This window comes from Diadema setosum, chromosome 8 (genome assembly GCF_964275005.1).
Source record: "Diadema setosum chromosome 8, eeDiaSeto1, whole genome shotgun sequence".
In the NCBI taxonomy this organism is placed as follows: Eukaryota; Metazoa; Echinodermata; class Echinoidea; order Diadematoida; family Diadematidae; genus Diadema; species Diadema setosum.
Window position 1 is genome coordinate 32,855,162 of NC_092692.1, and position 22,859 is coordinate 32,878,020.

Sequence of the window (22,859 nt, forward strand, 5' to 3'; positions counted from 1 at the left end):
GTTTCGTGATCTTGTGGGGTTCGAACCTGCACGAGTGCAACCTCACGTCTCTGAGACGGCGCCTTTAACCACTCGGCCATACGTCTCGACGAGAAAATATGAGGAACGTAAACTTATGTATGTGAAAGATGAATCAGGAATCGATTCGTCCACATTCCATTCTCATTTTCAGTTTTAAACTGCAAAATTGTCAACCTCATGAGAAGATTTCAAAGAACAAAATGCATGATAACTGCAGCTTATTGTCTCAGCTACAACATACTTAAATTTCAGAGGAAATGAAGCAAAATCAGCTGAGATAAAGTTGCTTAAACGTTGTCAAGTCAATGGATGGTTTAAAAAAAAATCACTTCCCATAGACATAACACGTAAACTTGTCCGATTTTACATCTTTACTTTTAATCACAATTTAAAGTATGATAACGTCATCAAATTTCAAAACCATGACATGGACTTGAAAGGCAAATGTTAAAAGTATAACATATGTGAATTTGGGATAATATTGAGCTTAAACAACAGAGATACGAGCAAATGAATGTTAGAAACAGTACCTCAAAAAAATTAATTCCACTTTTTTGATTTCAGATGATGATATGATGACGTCATAATGTATTTCGGGAAATATTGATACTTGAAACGTTATTTCCAATTCATATGCTTTTGTAATATGCAATAAAAACATAGGGTCAACGGACTTTTTAAAGAGCTATTGCGAAATAAACAAAGACATGTTTTTCGCTATATTTCCACATAGACGCGCACACGAAATTTCAACTTTGACGCCAGCGCATTCCTTTGTTATAGGTCAACATCGATCGGAAATCAGTGGATATTGTTACTCAAAGTATCAGGAATCCAAATCAGTCAAAAAAATTGCATTTTCATGTTGGTTACGCCCTCTGCGCGCGAAATTGCGCGGACGGACGCGCACGCGAGAAAATGTTTGAAACGCTTAAAATTGTCTGAAACTTCGAGATTTCCCATTGGGAAGTCGTTTTGAGCCTTTTAAAATTTTGACGCGCTCTTACGCGCGCGTAATGAAGACCTGGGTAACTAGCGTTAAAAAGTAAGATAGAGCGTGACCTGAACTTTATGTCCACCGAAAATGACGCAGAAATTACATCTAGTTATGAAGTTATGATCGATCATGTGACAAGGTCCGAAAATCACAAAATGGCGCCTAAATGACGTCATAGATATGTTACTGTCATGAAAACCTTATTGTGGCTAGATATTGTTATGAGACATGTTGACTGAAAATTTCATGTCATTCCGTAATGTCATTGTTGAGATATTGACGACACAAAATTGTCCAGAAAGAAAGAAGAACGAGACATGAAAACTCGTCACATTGAGGACGAGTTAGGTGATACGCTTGTGGTCATCAGATGACGGTCATCTGTGATCGACAAAGAAAAGAATGTGATATAGGCACCTTGAACTTATATTGAGCGTGCATGCGAAACCGTTTCTGTAACCACTCGGCCACGGGTCATCCACGGAAATGGTAAGACAAAAAAAAAAAAAAAAAAAACAATGTATAGATATAACAGGGGGAAAGTCAATGCCCACTCAACTAACGTGGCCTGGTGAACATCTATTGCATTGCTAGACGGAGAAGCGGCCCTGTAACGACTGAGGTCACTATGCCATTTCTGGCAACTTGGGAAAAATACGTCCCGCAGACATAAAACCTATAATCGGCTGGTTTTGATACCTTGCCTTTAATCACAATTTTCAGTGTAATGACGTCATCAAATTACAAAACAATGACATCGTCTTGAAAGACAATTGTTCAAAGTACAACACCTCAGTCGTCGTCATTACATACTATGATCGGTTTGACAAAGTCAACCTGCAAAATGTTGCTGCAGTCGAAGCAATGTGGTCTCCAACACACAAAAAAGAGGGATATGGCGTGTGTGTGTGTCTGTGTGTGTGTATAGGTGCGTTTATATACGAACGTGATTTCTACATGGACGAATATGAAATACAAAATTGAAGAAAAAAAGTAAAATAAAAAAAAAATGTTTCGTGATCTTGTGGGGTTCGAACCCGCAATCTCACGTCTCTGAGACGGCGCCTTTAACCACTCGGCCATACGTCTCGACGAGAAAATATGGGGAACGTAAACTTATGTATGTGAAAGATACATGGGGAATCGTTTTGTCCACATTCCATTTTCATTTTCAGTTTTAAACTGCAAAATTGTCAATCTGATGAGGAGATTTCAAAGAATAAAATGCATGATTACTGCAGCTTATTGTCTCAGCTACAACATATTAAAGTTTCAGAGGAAATGAAGCAAAATCAGCTGAGATAAAGGTGCTTAAACGTTGTTAAGTCAATTGATGCTTTTAAAAAAAATCACCTCCCATAGACAATACACGTAAACTTGTCCGATTTTGCGTCTTTACCTTTAATCACAATTTAAGGTATGATGACGTCATCAAATATCAAAAGCATGACATGGACTTAAAAGGCAAATGTTCAAAGTACAACATATCTGAATTTGGGATAATATTGAGCTTAAACAACAGAGATACGAGCAAATGAATGTCAGAAACAGTACCTTAAAAAAATTAATTCCACTTTTTTGATTTCAGATGACGATATGATGACGTCATATTTTGATTATGGAAATAATGATACTTGAAACATTATTTTCAATTCATATGCTTTTGTAATATGCAATAAAAACATAGGGTCACCTGACGTTTTAAAGAGCTATGGCGAAATAAACAAAGACATGTTTTTTCACTATATTTGCACATAGATGCGCACGCGAAATTTCAACTTTGACGCCAGTGCATTGCTTTGTTATTTGTCAAAATCTATCAGAAATCAATGGATATTGTTACTCAAAGTATCAGGAATCCAGATCAGTCAAAAAATGTGCATTTTCATGTTACTGACGCGCTGTGCGCGCGAAAATGCGCGGACGGACGCGCACGCGCAAAATTGTTTGAAACGCTTAAAATTGTCTGAAACTTCGAGATTTCCCATTGGAAAGTTGTTTTGAGCCTTTTAAATGTTTGACGCGCGCTTACGCGTCCTAGATGACGTCCTAGGTAATTAGCATCTGAGAAAGAAAGATAGAGCGTGACCTGAACTTTATGTCCACAAAAACTGATACAGAAAGGACCTTTAGTTATGAAGTTATGATCGATCATGTAACATGGTCCGAAAATCACAAAATGGCGCCTAGATGACGTCATAGATACGTTACTGTCATGAAAACCTTATTGTGGCTAGATATTGTCATGAGACATGTTGACTGAAAATGTCATGTTACTCCGTAATGTCATTCTTGAGATATTGACGACACAAAATAGGCCAGAAAGAAAGAAGAACGAGACATGAAAACTCGTCACATTGAGGACGAGTTAGGTGATACGCTTGTGGTCATCAGATGACAGTCATCTGTGATCGACAAAGAAAAGAATGTGATATAGGCACCTTAAAGTTATATTGAGCGTGCTTGCGAAACCGTTTTTGTAACCACTCGGCCACGGGTCATCCACGGAAATGGTAAGACAAAAAAAAAACAAAACAAAACCAATGTATAGATATAACAGGGGGAAAGTCAATGCCCACTCAACTAACGTGGCCGTGTGAACATCTATTGCATTGCTAGACGGAAAAGCGGCCTTGTAACGACTGAGGTCGCTATGCAATTTCTGGCAACTTGGAAAAAATACGTCCCGCAGACATAAAACCTATAATCGGCTGGTTTTGATACCTTGCCTTTAATCATAATTTTCAGTGTAATGACGTCATCAAATTAATAAACAATGACATCGTCTTGAAAGACAATTGTTCAAAGTACAACACCTCAGTCGTCGTCATTACATACTATGATCGGTTTGACAAAGTCAACCTGCAAAAGTTTGCTGCAGTCGAAGCAATGTGGTCTCCAACACACAAAGAAGAGGGATATGGCGTGTGTGTGTGTCTGTGTGTGTATAGGTGCGTTTATATACGAACGTGATTTCTACATGGACGAATATGTAATACAAAGTTGAGGAAAAAAACAGTAAATAGCTAAGTATTTTGTTTCGTGATCTTGTGGGGTTCGAACCCGCAACCTCACGTCTCTGAGACGTCGCCTTTAACCACTCGGCCATACGTCTCGACAAGAAAATATGGGGAACATTATGGACTTGAAAGACAGTTGTTCAATATATAACACATTCAACGTACGTTGTCATTTTGCTATTGACATGACGGTCTATCACACGAATATGAGGCAGGTATTATAACCTGTATGAAATTATTATAGGCATGGTTATCAAATTCCCCTAAAATTTCCTTATAATTGCCTTATTTTTACACACAGTTATGCTATCCCTTTAAACAAGTCACAGTTTAATTACAATCATTAACATCATACATTAGTACCATATTCAGTTCCATAGCTGATCACGTTTGCTAATTAATTAGGATTAATTGTCTAGAATGTGTCATATGGCGAACCTGTATACACACGTATACACACACACACACACAATGCTAAATGTATGTATCAAACATCTGTAACACAACTTTGAACTTACTGTAGGAATTATCGCTGCACTTATCATTCATACTTTTTATCACCATCTGAAACTCCACAAAAACCACTAATTGACAAATAATCATCAATACAGAAGACTGACTTAAAGGAACAATGCAAATACCTTTTTTACAATGTATAGCTTGTTACATGTGTAAATCAGCACAAAGTAACCACGACTACATTGTGTTACTGAATTGATATGAACAAATTTCATTTTGTTACAATATACTATATCAGTTTAAAAAGCCCAGCCTGCAAAATTTTGCAGCAGTCGAAGTAATGCAGTCTCCAACGCAAAACAAAGGTATACTGTGTGAGTGTGTGCGTATAGGTGTGTTTACATGCAAACGTGTTTTCTACATGGACGAAGGTGTAGTACTCCATTGAAGAAAAAAAAAAGTTAAAAAAAATAATTATTTTCTTTCGTGCTCTTGTGAGGATCGAACCCGTACGTGTGCAACCTCATGGTTTCAGAGACGACGCCTCTAACCGCTCGGCCATTCGTCTCGACGAGAAACTTAGAGGAACGTAAACTTATGTACGTGAAAGATGAATCAGGAATCGTTTCGTCCGCATTCCATTCTCATTTTCAGTTTTAAATTGCAAAATTGTCAACCTCATGAGGATATTTCAAAGAATAAAATGCATGATTACTGCAGATTATTGTCACAGCTACAACATACTTAAGTTTCAGAGGAAATGAAGCAAAATCAGCTGAGATAAAGGTGCTTAAACGTTGTCAAGTCAATGCATGGTTTCTAAAAAAATCACCTCCCATAGACATAACACGTAAACTTGTCCGATTTTGCGTCTTTACCTTTAAACACAATTTAAAGCATGATGACGTCATCAAATTTCAAAACTATGACATGGACTTGAAAGGCAAATGTTCAAAGTACAACATATCTGAATTTGGGATAATATTGAGCTTAAACAACAGAGATACGAGCAAATGAATGTCAGAAACAGTACCTTAAAAAATTTAATTCCACTTTTTTTATTTCAGATGATGATATGATGACGTCATAATGTATTCATGGAGATATTGATGCTTGAAACGTTATTTCCAATTCATATGTTTTTGTAATATGCAATAAAAACATAGGGTAACCAGACGTTTTAAAGAGCTATGGCGAAATAAACAAAGACATGTTTTTCGCTATATTTGCACATAGACGCGCACACGAAATTTCAACTTTGCCGCCAACGCATTCCTTTGTTATAGGTCAAAATTGATCGGAAATCAATGGATATTGTTGCTTAATGTATCAGGAATCCAAATCTGTCAAAAAATGTGCATTTTCATGTTGCTTACGCGCACTACGCGCGAAAATGTGCGGACGGACGCGAACGCGCGAAACGCTTAAAATTGTCTGAAACTTCGAGATTTCCCATTGGTAAGTTGTTTTGAGCCTTTTAAAAGTTTGACGCGCGCGTACGCGCGCGTAATAATGTCCTAGGTAATTAGCATTAAAATGTAAGATAGAGCGTGACCTGAACTTAATGTCCACCGAAAATGATACAGAAATTACCTTTATTTATGAAGTTATGATCGATCATGTAACATGGTCCGAAAATCACAAAATGGCGCCTAGATGACGTCATAGACATGTTACTGTCATGAAAACCTTATTGTGGCTAGATATTGTCATGAGACATGTTCCCTGAAAATGTCATGTCATTCTGTAATGTCACTCTTGAGATATTGATGACACAAAATTGTCCAGAAAGAAAGAAGAATAAAAAGAAATAAAGAGAGATTTTGACAATCACAATAGGTGATACGCTGATAGCGTATCACCTAATAAGAAAAAAGACAGATTTTGACAATCACAATAGGTGATACGCTAAAAGCGTATCACCTAAAAAGACAGATTTTGACAATCACAATAGGTGATACGCTAAAAGCGTATCACCTAATAAAAAGAAATAAAGAGAGATTTTGACAATCACAATAGGTGATACGCTGATAGCGTATCACCTAATAAGAAAAAAGACAGATTTTGACAATCACAATAGGTGATACGCTAAAAGCGTATCACCTAATAAAAAAAAATAAAGAGAGATTTTGACAATCACAATAGGTGATACGCTGATAGCGTATCACCTAAAAAGAGAAATTTTGACAATCACAATAGGTGATACGCTGATAGCGTATCACCTAATAAAGAGAGATTTTGACAATCACAATAGGTGATACGCTGATAGCGTATCACCTAATAAAGAGAGATTTTGACAATCACAATAGGTGATACGCTGATAGCGTATCACCTAAAAAGAAAGAAAGGAAGATTTTGACAAACACAATAGGTGATACGCTGAAAGCGTATCACCTAAAAAATAAAGAGAGATTTTGACAATCACAATAGGTGATACGCTGATAGCGTATCACCTAATAAAGAGAGATTTTGACAATCACAATAGGTGATACGCTGATAGCGTATCACCTAAATAGCATCTTCAATTGAATAAATATGGCATTTTCCTTGTATTATTGATTAACCGAACAACTATGCTTTCTTGCTCCTCATTGACGTGGAGAAAGGTCATGGGATCTATTACCCCTTCTATCCCGCCGTCCGTCTATCTTCCGTCGTTCGTCCACTGTACGTCGGTCGTCTGTCCATCCCGTTTTGTAACGCTTACAGAAACGTGAATAATTTTGCAAACATAAGTCTGTAAGTAACTAAATTTAGATCGTAGAACTCGTATATAGGGACTTTACGCTTTAGGATCAATGGTCAAGTAAGCAGTTCAAAGGTCAGATAAGGTCAAATATTAAAATCTACCTGGAAATTTCTACTAGGTTAAAAGATAACGATGCTTTGTAATCAAACTTTAATGATAAATGTCTCATGTATACGTATGCGTCAAATTTCTACCAGGTTGAAAGATAATCATACTTTGTAATCAAACTTTAATGGTGATGTCTTGTATGTTGTATGCGTCAATGTTATTTTGAGTTCAAAGGTCACGTAAGTAGGTCAAAAGTCAAACAAGGAAAAGTAGAAATTACGCGGTGCGTAATATATGTCCCCGCCGGAAGTAGCATTTTGTAGCAAAATGTATAATATAGGTAAAAAATCAAGGTCAAAGATCAAAGAAGTCAAAGGTCAAAACTCTGTGTAGAAATTTTGAAGCCCTCACCTAGTGCCATCACATAAAGCAAACGGAATCGAAATCGGATTAGAAATGGCGAAGGAGTAGCATTTTGTAGCCAATGTACAATATAGGTCAAAAATCAAGGTCAAAGGTCAAAGAAGTCAAAGGTCAAAATTCTGTGTAGAAGTTTTGAAGCCCTCACCTAGTGCCATCACATAAAGCAAACGGAATCGAAATCGGGTTAGAAATGGCGAAAGAGTAGCATTTTGTAGCAAAATGTACAATATAGGTCAAAAATCAAGGTCAAAGGTCAAAGAAGTCAAAGGTCAAAATTCTGTGTAGAAGTTTTGAAGCCCTCACCTAGTGCCATCACATCAAGCAAACGGAACTGAAATCGGGTTAGAAAGTAATGGCGAAGGAGTAGCATTTTGTAGCAAAATGTACAATGTAGGTCAAAAATCAAGGTCAAAAGTCAAAGAAGTCAAAGGTCAAAATTCTGTGTAGAAGTTTTGAAGCCCTCAACTAGTGCCATCACACAAAGCAAACGGAATCGAAATCGGGTTAGAAATGGCAAAGGAGTAGCATTTTGTAGCAAAATGTACAATATAGGTCAAAGGTCAAGGTCAAAGGTCACAACTGAAATTCTGTGTAGAAGTTTCAAAGCTCCCATGTAGTGTTATCATATAAAGCAAACAGAATCAAAATTGGCTGATAAATGACAGAGAAGTAGCAAATTGAACATTTTGATCACGCACACATACACAAACACACACACACACACGGACACACACACGTACGGAGCCCGTTTCATGGTCCCCTGCTCGAACTCGTTCGGCGGGTACAATAAGGTCGACACTTGAAATTTACTGGAAGTTCATTCTTAGGTTCATAACTTTTCAAACTTAAGATTTCGTAACCAGGTCTAGGAGAGATGTTATTCAACTCGATGTTGATAATAAAGCAACCGAAATGTTTTAGAGGAAATATGAATAACCGAAATTTTGATAATAGAATTTTATCGTGAAATAATATTCTCAATCCTTTCCATTATAATACTTTTGAATTATTTCATCATGAATATTATAACAATGTTTCTGGGTTTCAAATGTTACAGCAACGATACATCATTCCCATGCCCTTGAACAGTTATCATTTCAATTACGTTAAAAAGCAAATAACTCTAAATCTAGAAATATTATAATATTTATGAATACAGTGTTATTTGGTGATTATCTTTCTCAAAATGATTTATTACAATGGCAACAGGAGAAAACATTGGAATAGAACTGTATGACTCTTATTCAATAAGATAAATAACTCTAAATCTATATTAAGTTAATCACTTTCATTACATTTTAGTATCATTTACATTTAATTGTATGTATGAGGACTGCAAGTAAATTCTGTATTCTTCATTGTATCATTGATACATTAATTTTGGTTCCATACTATAACATGTGTAAAGCCAATGGAGACAAAACTACTTATGTAGACAAAATGCTACCAACAATGTGTGTATAGACATCTACATGTATATGCATTAACAGCGGTAATGAAGGAAGCAATAAATCAAATGAAGAATAATTTGAAATAATTATGTGTAATTAAAAATATAAATCATTACCATGACAACGGAAGAAAACATAAAAAGATAACTAGAGAATTCCTTACATAATTGAACAGTAATTCTAAATCTATAAAACGATTTTAAAGTTCAAAGTTCAAGTTCAAATTTATTTTCATTTCCATAAAACACAGATAAAATTATAAACAATGTATAAGCAGAACATGGTATTATTAAAGATAATTGCAAAACATAAATTAAGAAAATGCAAACGAATGGGTGGCAAAATAAAAAGATGTAACTATAATTTTCTTTAAAATATACATAATATGCACACTACAAATTAAATAAGGGTGGGAGTGGAAATGGAAATGGAAATCTTCTTACATAATACTAGATTGTTAAAATGAAAAACATATAAAAAAAAATCGTGACAATGGCATCAGGAGAAGAGGTAAAAATTCTGAATCACAGAAAATCCAGATCTGCTTGAAATATCATTTTAAAATGTGTGCCACATTTGAAACTTTTACACAAATTTCAAACAATCATTTCACTATTATATAATGCCACTAGGCGATTACACCCTTGTAGATACTGATTTTTTTTTTCAGATATGAAAATATTGGTTTCCTACATCTTTCTCAAAAATTGCATTTTCCATATTATGAAAACGAATTGGTTATTGAGCATTTCAAATTCATGATTTTTTTTTTCCGGCGAGATGTGTTTTAATGCAACTGATTGACAAATTGCCCTACATCGACGTAAATAAACAATGAATTGATCAGTGTTTTAGTAGTAGCCATGATAAAAAATCATGGGCGTATGTACTCGAGCAGGATTCGAACCTACGACCTCCTGATCTCCGGACAGGCGTCATCTCCACGAGATCACCAAGCTTTCGTCCGACAGCAAGTGTTGGATCTAATCCTTATATCATGCAGCGGATACTGCGTAATTATTCAATGAAAAATAATTTGAAATATTTGAATTATCATATTATAATTTGAATTATTTGAAAAATAACAACCCAACACACACACAAACACACACACACACACACCAACAAACAAACAATAATATTCCACAGCCCCATTAAATACTGCATCCATCCATGCCCGTTACTGACTCGTTTGAAACAGTTTCAGCTCGTCCTCCTGTTGCTTGTTTTGATAGATCGATATTTTTTAGTTGTCTCGTCTCTTTACTTCTATTTCTGTTTCCTCTTTCTCCATTTTCTCCGCGGCCCTTCTATTCTCATTTCACTTAAGCTATTCACCTATTTTTTCCCTGTGAGGTGCCCAAATAGTACAAGAACAGTCTTTTGAGTGGGCAGTTTCCCCGCAGAATGTATAAATATGTTTGTATGAAAAATGCCTCACTTTGTAATTACTATTACTGACAAATACATGTTATTCTTTGCTATCTATGTATCATTCCTTCAAATGCATGTCGAATTTATACATTTTGTACATTCTGTTGAAAGAAGTGAAAATAAAACTTTGAATTGAATTGAGTAATTACAGAGAAAAAATAGTATATGTTATGCTATGTTATGTTATGTTATGTTGATGTTATATTATGTTATGAATATGTATTTAAACGCACAACCATTTAGCTTTATAAACTTAAAGTCGTGCATAAACTCTCACTCATATAAAACACATGTAGAGGAACACAATGCAACCCAATGCTGCATGGAATAATAATACCAAATTTCGCTCGAGAAAGGAAAAAGCATTAAGAAGTCCATCTGAAAACAAACTGCTCTGTGATAAATTGTCTGGCACCAGGGCATACTTTGTGTGAAAGATAACTCAAGTATCGCATGGGCGCAAAATAAATGCAAATTTACAGAGAAAATGACTCCGTGTTCAACTTGACTTCGTGAATCAAAGAGTGAAACAAAAGAAACGGCGCAATGATCATTTATAAGTGAACCTGAAATATTGATCTATATTGATCGTAATATCATCAATAATAATAATGAATTGACCATGCAGTGACCCAGTCATGACATCAAAGAGATTAATTAGCTCAATCATGAACAAAAGCTAATATCTCTGTATTTTTACGCCCAGACCAGTTGGAGATAATAAACCTTATGACGACATCGTCTAACCTATTGTGTAGGCCTATATGCATATATATAGGCCCATAATCACACCCACACACACACACACACACACAGATATATATACAAAAAAATGATATCATGATATATAATTATTTTCATAATACTATCATACTCTTATAAATATATATACATATATATATATATATATATATATATATATATATATATATATACCAAAAATGATATGATGTAAAATTATTTTCATTATCATACTCTTCCAATATATATAGGCCTATTTATATATATATCAAAGTTTCATGCTTGCCATGCTTGGAATTCTTGATATTTGGATTGTTCACAGTGAAAGAATTTTTTTTTTTTGTTAAGTCTTTACCTTTGTTATTTCCTATTCTCAATTTGAGGAGAGGGGCTGTTATGAAATGTATCATAAATGGCTGACTGCCTATACTAGAAATATACTTTATGATGAAACAACTATATGGTCTTCACACCTAAGTTTACACAGGCCTATTAAATATCAAATTATGGATCGTACCTATGCCTGCGTATAATTTGCAGGGAGGTTTCCACCGCCGAGATATATTATGTATGTATCAGGCCCCTGTGCATATCATATCTACTTGAAGTGCTTATACGACAAATATGGCCTTATTTTTGTTGTTTATATAAAATAATAGGCCTATATAAGTGTCTTTTTTCTTGAAATTTGAAGTATAGGGGTAGCCTATATAGTTATGTCCAAGCACTGTTGTGAGCATCGGGCCGAATTGTTCGTTGGCGAATACTACTATCATAACATAATTATGATTCTTATATGTTAGGAAATGGATGCCAGAATAGTCTTCTTCATTCTCGGGCCTGCAATATGACTGGAATATCAGCAATAAATGATCCCACTTCCTAAAATTGTTTTCTCCGTAAGATGTTAATTATCATTATATTATTTATGTTTACAAACACGTGCAGAGCCAAAAATTACCCCAATCTCATTGCATGTAAAATACTTTGTTTACATTCCCTCACTGAGACCTAACGGAAAAAATGGTGCATCCTGGGATAGTTTAGTCGTGTAAATGTACTTCCGGTTCTACAGTGTTTTCGTGCTCGTCGGCCATTTTGTCCTTGCTGCGATCGAGGGTAGGAATGGCCACGTTTAGACAGGCTTCAGACAACGATGCCTGGGCCCTTTTGGCGCTCAAATCTGCTCCAGCAAGTCCAACAAGGGTTCCATGGAACGACGATGGTCAAAAAGGAGTCATCTTGGCTCGATTAGAAGGCAGGGAATTCGAATATCTGGTGCGAAAAAACAGAATCACCATTGGCCGCAACAGCAAGCAAGGGGAGGTCGATGTAAACATGGGACATTCGAGTTTCATTTCGCGTAAACATCTCGAAATTATTTGCGAAAGTCCGAACTTTTTCTTGAATTGCACAGGAAAGAATGGCATATTTGTTGATGGTATATTTCAAAGAAGAGGTGCAGCGCCATTTCAGCTACCTAGAACGTAAGTATAAGGGGGAATTTTACATTTGTTCCGGACCCTGTCAACATTGTTTTCAATTATTTCCAATGTTAAACAGCGCCGCGCACATGGACACAGACGTATCCAACCCAAACAGCGGAGGGACTTGTGGCGGGCGGACCGCCGGTGCGGTGTGAGGGGTTCACGGCGTATAAGGGCAACATGAAGGGTGCTAGTAGTAGTAGTAGCCGCCGCTGCTCGGTCTTGGTTTCCTGGCGTCTCTAGCTCTCTGCTTCAGTGTAAATTGCTCTGTTGTTGGAAATATATTCAACAATCCAGGGCAAGGTTGTAGGAACCACACACTGTTTTGACCGCAAACCCTCGGCTCAATTTTAAATGAAGTGGCTCTTGATTTTTTTTTAAGGTTTTAATATCACACCAGGTGATAGATACTGATGATACCTGATAGATCTAGAACTCTACCGTATAAAATGGTTTTGTCACAGCAAAGTGTGTGTGTAGACTGTAGAAATAATCAGTGATAATGAAATAGTTCTAGATACCCAGCTTGATTTTCACTCGCCACTGTAGAAACTCCTCCTCTTATGCACTTGTCAATTGTAGTCCCGGCCCATGGGTACCCGGGGATGGCCGGGACTTGCATCCCAATTGCAATTTTGGGAGTTACACTACCCGGCCAAGTCCCGGCCAAGTCTGCGACAGGTCGGGCAAAATTTTCACGGAAATCCCCCGCTAAGTCCCCGGCAGGCCGGGCAAAATTGAAGTTGAAATCCCCGGCCAACTCCCCGACAGTCCAGGCAATATTTGTGCAGAAATCCCCGGCCAAGTCCCCGACAAGTCGGGCATATTTGTATAGAAATCCCCGGCCAAGTCCCGACCCTCAAGGCCCGGTCACACTGCCCAAAAGTCTCGTAAGTTTGCGTGAATCACGCAAGAAATTTGGTTTTGCGCGTGCTTGTCCGTTCAGAATTTTCACTGATTTACGTGATGAAAATCACCGATGAATTGCGCAAGAACTACGGAAATATCACTCAGAAATCACTAATCAGCGCATAGGCACGCAAAGGCCCCAAATAGGGCGAATTCGATCGTGATTGTGCGCGACGCCTGACGACAGAGGTCCACGGAAAATCACGCATAATCTGCGCTTTATCACAATTAACTGCGTATGAATCGCTACACATAAATGTGATAGCGGCAACATTTTCGCAAACGATCACTGATATTCCACGCATATTTCGTGCGTTCGCGTAAGAACAACGCAAACTACACAAAAATTACGTAAAAACTAAAACAGCGCAATACTGCCTAGAAGTGTGTAAACTTTTACGCGAAGCTGAGTTTTGAGCTGCTCAAAAACCTGGCTTTTGAGGACCTGTCACACTGCCCAAAAGTCACGTAAACGCACGAGTCACGTAAGAAATTCGAGCCTTATTTTACGCGATACGATGCGCGATTTGCGCATTTCATGACTTTGTCTACAATTTTGAACCTCTGTAGTTGTCAGCCGATGTGCGCCGGATCGGCACTTTAAGCGCAATTCCATGTTTTGAGGAGCTCGGCTTCGCGTAAAAATTTTACGCAGTATTGCGCTGTTTTTTACGTAATTTTTGCGTAGTTTGTGTGGTTCTTACGCGAACAATGCGCGAAATATCAGCGATTGTTCGCACAAATGTTGCCGCTATCGCGTTCACCAACGACTCTCCACTGACAAAAAAGCAGACTATAAATAATGACGCATGTTTCGCGCTTGAAACACCTACGTATCACTGAAAATCACTGAAAAAAAAAATATTGGCGTAGCCCTATGTATCTCTAACAGAACACGGTAAATACTCACGAAATACTGATCGAGGAATCACTAATGTATCACTAACATTAGTAACAACTCACGTATGATTGTGGCGCTATATTTTTGCGTGATCTTTCCGTAGTTCTTGCGCAATTCATCGGTGATTTTTCATTGCGTAAATCAGCGAAAATGGTAAAATTCTCGACGGACAAGCACACAAAACCAAATTTCTTAGTTACCGGTACGTGATTTATGCGATTACGCAACTTTTGGGCAGTGTGACCGAGCCCGCCCGCGTGGAATCGCGTAAAGCGCCGATCCGGCGCACATCCGCGGACAATACGATTGAAGGTTCCACGTCAGAAAAATTCATGTAATGCGAAAATCGCGCATGTTTCGCGCTAGGCTCTTTACGTGATTCATGCGTTTATGCAACTTTTGGGCAACGTTACGGAGTCCTCAATAGCGGGGAATTGCTAGTCAAGCGAAATAATTTATGGTCACATTACCGTACTGGAAATGGTACAAGGCATAATCAACTCTCAAGCAAAATCTGGCTCAATCCCGACCAAAATTCCCGCCCCAAATGCCTGCCATTTGGTTGGAGCGAATTTCCCCTGACAAACCCCGGTTTATTCCCCACCCACCGGGGCAAAATAAGTGAATCTCCCCCGACAAACCCCGGTCCATTCCCGACCCACCGGGGCAAAATAATTGAATTTTCCCCGACAACACCCCGGTACATCCCCGGCCCACCGGGGCAAATTAAGTGAATTTCCCCCTACAAAGCCCGGTCTATTCCCGACCCACCCAGGCGAAAAAAATGCTGAAATCCCCGCCCAACTTGGTTGCAAGTCCGGGCCATCCCCGGGTACCCATGGGCCGGGACTTCAATTGACAAGTGCATTATGCATACAGTCATAATGCTCCCGTACTACAGCCAGCGTGAGCGCAGAGGTACAATATTGTACACTGTGTATGGCAATGCCGTAAATGGCATTGAATTACTGCCATATGAACTGGAGAGGCATGGTAATTCCAGACGCACATATCACATCTCGGTCTCTGCATACTAGATTCTAAAATGTACGCTTAGACTTAGTAATGACATTCAGTATGCCTGGGACTTCATAGACTAGCCTCGCAAAGCAAAGCGTTCTTTGGGGGAAAAAAAAAAATGTGACACAAAAATGTACTGTAAATGTTTTATCTTATTCTAGAAATGTTTAGAAATTCACATTTCACCTCAGATTTCTTTTTATGCCTCCGCCAACGAAGTGGCCGGAGGCATTATGTTTTCGGGTCGTCCGTCCGTCCGTACGTCCGTACGTCCGTACGTCCGTACGTCTGTACGTCCGTCCGTCCCGTTTTGTTTTTGTCAATATCTCAAGAACCGTGTGGTGGTTTTGCATCAAACTTGGTATGAGGGTATATCCTTGGGGGATGATACTTTGTGTGGATTTTAGGGTCACAGGGTCAAAGGTTAAAGGTCACAGGTTATTTTGTGAAAAAAAATTGAAATTTCATGTTTTTCTCCATATCTCGCAAATGGTTCAAAGTATCTTCATGGAACTTAGTATGTATGCTTGTACCGATGGGCAGTGATTATCTGGGGAAGTTGGGGGTCATGGGTCAAAGGTCAGGGGTCAAAGGTCAAGGTCAACTCCTCAAAATATAACTAACGGTACTTTCCTTATATTTATGCAATGCCTGAAGGACTTTTTTAAAACTTGATATATGCATGTATAACCCAATATATATTCTGTGGGAATTTTGTTGCCAAAAGGTCAAAGGTCAAAGGTCAAGTGAAAGTGCTAAATTGCACTTTTTCCTCCATATCTCAAAAGTAACTCAAGGTATTGTCATGAAACTTACATATTTATGCATGTTCTACCTAACAGTGATTCTCTTTGGAACCGTGGGGTCAAAGGTCAAAGGCCAGGTTTCGATAGTACTATTTTACCATTTGATACTAAAATTATACTTTTTCTCAATACCTTGAAAATTACTCAATGCATAAACTTGTAAAAGGGTCAAAAGTCAAGTGAAAATCATCAGTTCCCCCAAATACCTGCACTCTGACGTTTTAGTCATTCATCCAATTGAACCTAGTTCTAGGAAAGTGAACATTCGGCACATTTGTGGCAAACCTGTCATTTTAATATTTTGCCAATTGTGTGAAACTGTCATCACACATTGTCAAGACATTGTACTATAGACCTATTAGGAGAACCATGCATTATGGCGGAGGCATACACCAGTCGCCGTAGCGACATTTCTAGTTTCTTCCTTCTTCAAGATACTCCTCAACGTTCCATCTGGAACCAAACGAGGAGGATTTTTTTTTTTTAGAATTTAGAACAGAAGATGCAGATGTTGATTTATCACAGCGTAGTTCTTTGGGCCGGAAAAAAAAAATGTGACACAAAAATGTACATTGCATCGTTTATGCTAAGAAATTCACATTTAACCTCAGATATTTTTTTTTCTTCCTTCTTCAAGATACCAACATGAACATTTCGAATAATTCAGGCAATGAAATCTTGTGATAAATCAAGTGTACTCCTCAACGTTTTGTCTGGAAACAAACGAGGATTTTTTTTTTTTTTTTTAAGAATTTAGAATAGAAGATGTTGATTTATCACAAGATTTCATTGCCTGAATTATTCGAAATGTTCATGTTGACCACGTTGTTAAACCTTATACTGTGCAATATGATCGCCCGGCCATCCGCTTCACCGCACAGCGTGGTGTGCGAGATTCACCACTCCGTGGATCGGTGTGGTGTACACAATGCGTTGCACTCAATATGCATGCTTGCCGTAGTGTTATGTAGCGGCTATGGCGGCGAGCTTGGCTGAAGAGCTCCCGAGTACACGTAACACTACACAAACCACACAATATGGCGACCAATTTGCATTGTGGTGTTGAGCTTCTTACAGTATGCGTGTCACTCCACACCCGTACATGTTGCTGCCATACAAATCGCATGTATTGATACATTGTACACACACACCAACAAACACATCGAACTACTTCTCAAATTCATACGTTATAATCATGTCAAAATATGACTTATCAAATCTCAAACACAACGATAACTTTACTGAATACATGGTTACCCCGAAGGAGGAAAATATGTTGCCAAAAAATTGAAAACTTGATGTAAAAATGCCGAATTTAGTATCAAACTGTTCGGTCGATCGCGCTGGAAATCGTCGCACACATACAGCTGTATGTTACAGTGGACTCCCGTTATAACGAAGTCCTCGGGACCGGCAGTTTTCTTTCGTTATAACGAAATTTCGTTGTAACCGAATGAATAAACAATAAAAATACATAGAGTTGATAATGTTGCGGCCCTAAATTTTATTTCGTTGTAACCGGAATTTCGTTATAACCGTGTTCGTTATAACGGGAGTGCACTGTACAACGTTGTGGGAAAATATGTAAATGACGGGGGTAAAGAGCCAATGATGATTCAGCTTCGGTGTACCTACAGTTCGATGAATGAAAAATGACGTCATGCTAACACTAGCGAGCACAGTAGCGACTCATGCATGCGCGGCATTTGAACGCATTCTAGGTGCGGCATTGCATTCAACCCCTGTACAATATATGTTAGACACTACATACTGCGATACTGCATTTGTGCATTTTTGCCAATGCAGGCTTGTACAATCACACTCTTAGCTTGCCATTTAAGCGAATAATCTCACAAGAGAACAGCCTATTTCTTGATTTTTAGCGCTTTTTAGGTGATCCTGATTCTTCACACTAGACTTGGTTCCCGCATGCTTTGGACGAGTTGCGCTGATTGTGCATTTTTTGATGGATTGTTGGAGGCGACTACATTTTGTAAGGGACTTTCCTGTTCTGTACGACAGTGCCAGTACAGTACTTGAAATTATGTGATTGCGTGTGTTGCAGCAATGGAATTTGCTGGCTAATGATTTGTGATTAAAGTGACCGAATGTACTGGTAAGCTTAGCTTACCCCACAGGAAATTAGCCAGCAGCAACATAAACACATACATGTAAACACTAACAGTGATGCCAGGCCTGACTTGTCAGTGTACAACTTGGGATGCTAGACCAAAAGAGCAGTGGTCTCTACTCTGGGCTGGCCATGTTACATCTGCGATTCCAACGTTAAGATAAGAAGCCCAACGAGAAGAAACAGATACCATCGCCCTACGTGTATAGGCCTACATTCCTTCCCTTCTTTCTTTTTAGGTGATCCAAGTATCTTCTCGTTTTCTTTTGAGTTATGCTCCTCTGAGACTGGAACGTAAGTACATACTTGATGAGGCAACCTCATCAGGCTCAACTGCCGTTGAGCGTGAAGCTGCACCAGCCTGCAGTGCGTACCGCAGCACTGCTACAGCTGTTGTAGCAGAATAGGGCTCAGCGATGGAAAGAGTTTGTTGTGTAGAATGTGCGATTGTCAGTATTTTGAATGAAAATAGTTTTAACTTAAATCGGCAAGGGGAACCCATTTTCCTCTTCATTGCCACAGATTTATCAATATATTCATCTTTGAAGTGTTCCAAGCATACCAAAGAACGTTTGATAAGATTAAAATGAGACCTGCAGTGGCATTCCGCATGAAACGATCCTGGCCATGCTCGTCGAGTTGCAGTGTTATTGGAAAAAAAACAAAGGTCAGCCAAAACATGTCTGAATTTTTCTCCTTGTTCCATGTTTCTCTGCCAACGACATATGATATGTATATGGTGGTACTTTTCCAGAACTAACATTTCCTAAACCTGTTGTAGAAATCGTAACATAACACACTACAACTACATTAATTTGCAAAAATTAATCTTCCCTTTGACATCTTTCATGTAAGATTTCACATGGACAGCTACACGTATACATTTGTACCATGGTACGCTGTAGATGCATGCAAGCTGTGCTGTTTCCTACACAGTGTAGGTATGATGTCTGCATATCATTATCATGAATTAGATCAGAAATGTTTTTGGTGAGCAAGTGCTCTCAAACTGCTGTGTTTGTCATATTTGGTTCTTTTTTTTCCCCATCATCACTACAATCTGTATGTATGTACATGTATACATGGAAGATGAGTGTTTACACTACAGGGTAAAGTTTAACTTTTTGAAAATTGACACAGTTTGAAATTTCAATGTGCAAATTTCACCGTCCCCCCCCCCCCCCCTTATCTGCAGGTATGCAATGCCTGAAGGTATTTTTATGCCTCCGCCACGAAGTGGTGCCGGAAGCATTATGTTTTCGGGTTGTCCGTCTGTCCGTCCGTCTGTCCGTAATGAATTTTGTGGACAGCGTAACTAAAAAATCTTTTGAGGTATCCTAATGAAACTTGGCATGTATGTGTATTAGGGGGTGAAGTTGTGCCTATCAACTTTTGGGTGCACATGCTAAAGGTCAAAAGGTCGAGGTCAAATACGTAAAATTTCACTATTTCCACCATATCTATGCAATGCCTGAAGATGTTTTCTTGAAACTTATCGTGTATGTATTAATAATAATGATAATACATACAATTTCTATAGCGCCATTCTCCACTTTAATTAAATGCTCAAGGCGCTTTAAATCTAAGCAAAAAGACTGAAGATGCAAATACAATTCACAGTAATAGAAGAAGATGAAGCAGAAAAAAAAAAAGGACATGAAAGTCTGTCTTCGAAAGGGACTGGTCTTCAAAATACACTGCTAAACAAATAGGATTTTAGATTACTCCTAAATGATGTTATGGAATTTGAGTTTTTCAGCTCACGTGGAAGTGAATTCCACAGTGTTGTTCCAGCGTGAGCGAAAGCTCGTTCCCCCCAAGATTTCCTAGAAAATGGAATATGTAAGAGACCTGAAGTTGAGGATCGAAGAGATCGTGGAGGTTGGTATTGACGAAACAAACAAACATTGTAATCAGGAGCTGTTCCTTCAATAACGTGATGAACCAAAAGAAGTATCTTAAACCGAATACGCTCCTGTACAGGTAACCAATGAAGACTCTTCAGGATAGGGGTGATATGACTGTGTTTACGTGACAAAGAAACAATACGGGCAGCAGGATTTTGTAGCTTTTGTAATTGGGCAATTCGTGAGTTTGGTAGATTGAAAAACAAACCATTACCGAAATTATGGCTGAAGAAATAAGTGCATGAACAAGTTTTTTTCCGTTGCAGAGCGAGTCAAATACATTGTACCTGCGAATAAAACCGATATTGCGCAATTGATAACGGACTGATTTAGAAATGTTGGTGATTTGATCAGACAAAGCCATGTGAGAGTCAAGCATAACACCCAGATTGCGACATGACTTTGACAGAGGGATATCGTTAGGTCTACAATTGAAATAGAATTAATATCCAACTAATATTCAAGTGAGATTTAGAGCCAAAAAGGATACATTCACACTTGCTGTGGTTTAGAAGCAATGAGTTAGACCTCATCCAAGTATCAATATCAATGATGCAATATTCTAGACAGCGCAGTGCATGAGATGCTTGGATTTGATGCGGTGGAAAAGATACAAAACTTGTATGTCATCCGCATATACATGACACCGAACAGAATGACTTTGAAATATTTTCTGCAGACCGATCAAATAGATTGAAAAAAGGGTGGGCCCGCCAACAGAGCCTTGAGGTACACCACAGCCTAATGGCTTTGAGGACGACGTGACACCATTCAAAAGAACAGACTGTGTATGGTATGATAGGTATGATTTAAACCATTCGAGAGCCTGTCCCTGGATACCCAAACTTGTAAGTGCATTGACAAGAATTCTGTGATCTACAGTGTCGAATTACCCAAATTATCAAATTACCCAATTAAGATTCTCTGGTGAAAGTTTGAGGTCATGAGGTCAAAGGTCAAAAGTTCAAGTAAAAATATCAAAACTTCACTTTTTTCTCCGTACCCTGGAAATTGTTCAAGGTATCTTCATGGAACAAAGTCCCGTGTACTGACTGGCAGTGATTATCTAGAGAATTTAGGGTTCATGGGGTCAAAGGTCAGGGGTCAAAGGTCAAGGGCAGCACTTCAAAATTTTACTATTTCCCTCATATTTATGCAATGCCAGCAGGTTTATTATTTTTTTTACACTTGGTGTATGCATGTATAACGTAATAGAGATTCTCTGGAAACTTTCTTTTTTTTTTCTTTTTTTTTTGCCTCAAAGGTCAAAAGGTCAAAGATCAAGGGAAAGTGCTGAACTAACTTTTTCCTCCATATCTCGGAAGTGGCTCAAGTTATCTTGGAACTTACTACACGATGCATGTTCTACCTGACAGTGATTATCCTATGAATTTTAGGGTCAAAGGCCAGATGAAAATGGTAACGATGTACTTTTCAATGTACAGAAATTGCACTCTTTCTCCATGCCTTGAAAATTACTCAATGCATAAACTTATGAATGGGTCAAAGTCAAGTTAAAGTACTTAAATCCCCAAATACATGCTCTCCTATTCATCCAATTAAACCTAGGTCAAGGAAGGTAAACATTTAACACATAGTGACAAACTTGTCTAAGTTTTAATATTTTGCCAATTTTGTGAAAATGTAATCACACATTGTCCACATGTACTATAGACCTATTAGGAGAATCATGCATTATGGCGGAGGCATATGTACCAGTCGCCTTAGCGACATTTCTAGTCTTGAACCTTAGTGTGCTTATACATAAAGATTCTCTAGAGAGAGTTTTTGGTCATGAGGTCAAAGGTCAAGTGAAAATGTTACAAATTCACTTTTTTCCATATCTCAGAAATGGTTCAAGGTACAAGCACACGTACATTGTATAGTAAGGGTACTAGGTCTCGCGCAGGGACTTAATGATCGCGCATAGCGTAACTGCGTATAGCAAGCAATATTACGCGTAGGAATAAGCGCAAAATTTGCCGATACGCCCATGGAATAAACATACCTGACAACCGCTAAAGATGAGAAGGGAGCAGGTAAGAAATTTTGATTTCAAACAAATTTTTCACTAAATTTCCAATTTTTTACCTTATAATTTACCTACTTTAGCTTAAAATCTTTTTTAAGGATGTTGTAGCCTAGACGTGTCGTCTCGCTTGTCTCGTTCGTATGATCGTAGCCGATAGAATTCGTAATTAATTGTTCGATCGATCGTTCATAATATTCTATGAAAGCCAAAGCACGTTACAGCTGCAGAGAGGGGCAGACACTTTCACGCATGAAACTACATAGGGCAGCTGCGCGACCTTTACATACCCCGAGAAATTGAACGCATAAATTAAGTCCGACATA

The 22,859-nt window shown here is 38.2% G+C and overlaps 1 protein-coding gene across 3 annotated transcripts in view; it reads left to right on the forward strand.

Annotated features, from left to right (window-relative positions):
- The first annotated feature begins 12,461 nt into the window (after nucleotides 1–12,461).
- LOC140231546 (forkhead box protein K2-like) overlaps nucleotides 12,462–22,859 on the forward strand; it is a 28,540-nt gene continuing 18,142 nt past the window's right edge. For all 3 annotated transcript variants that reach the window (XM_072311681.1, XM_072311683.1, XM_072311682.1), the window contains exon 1: nucleotides 12,462–12,830. In XM_072311681.1, the coding sequence (XP_072167782.1) occupies nucleotides 12,469–12,830 (362 nt within the window). In that variant the 5' untranslated portion in view covers nucleotides 12,462–12,468. The remainder of the gene's footprint in view (nucleotides 12,831–22,859) is intronic.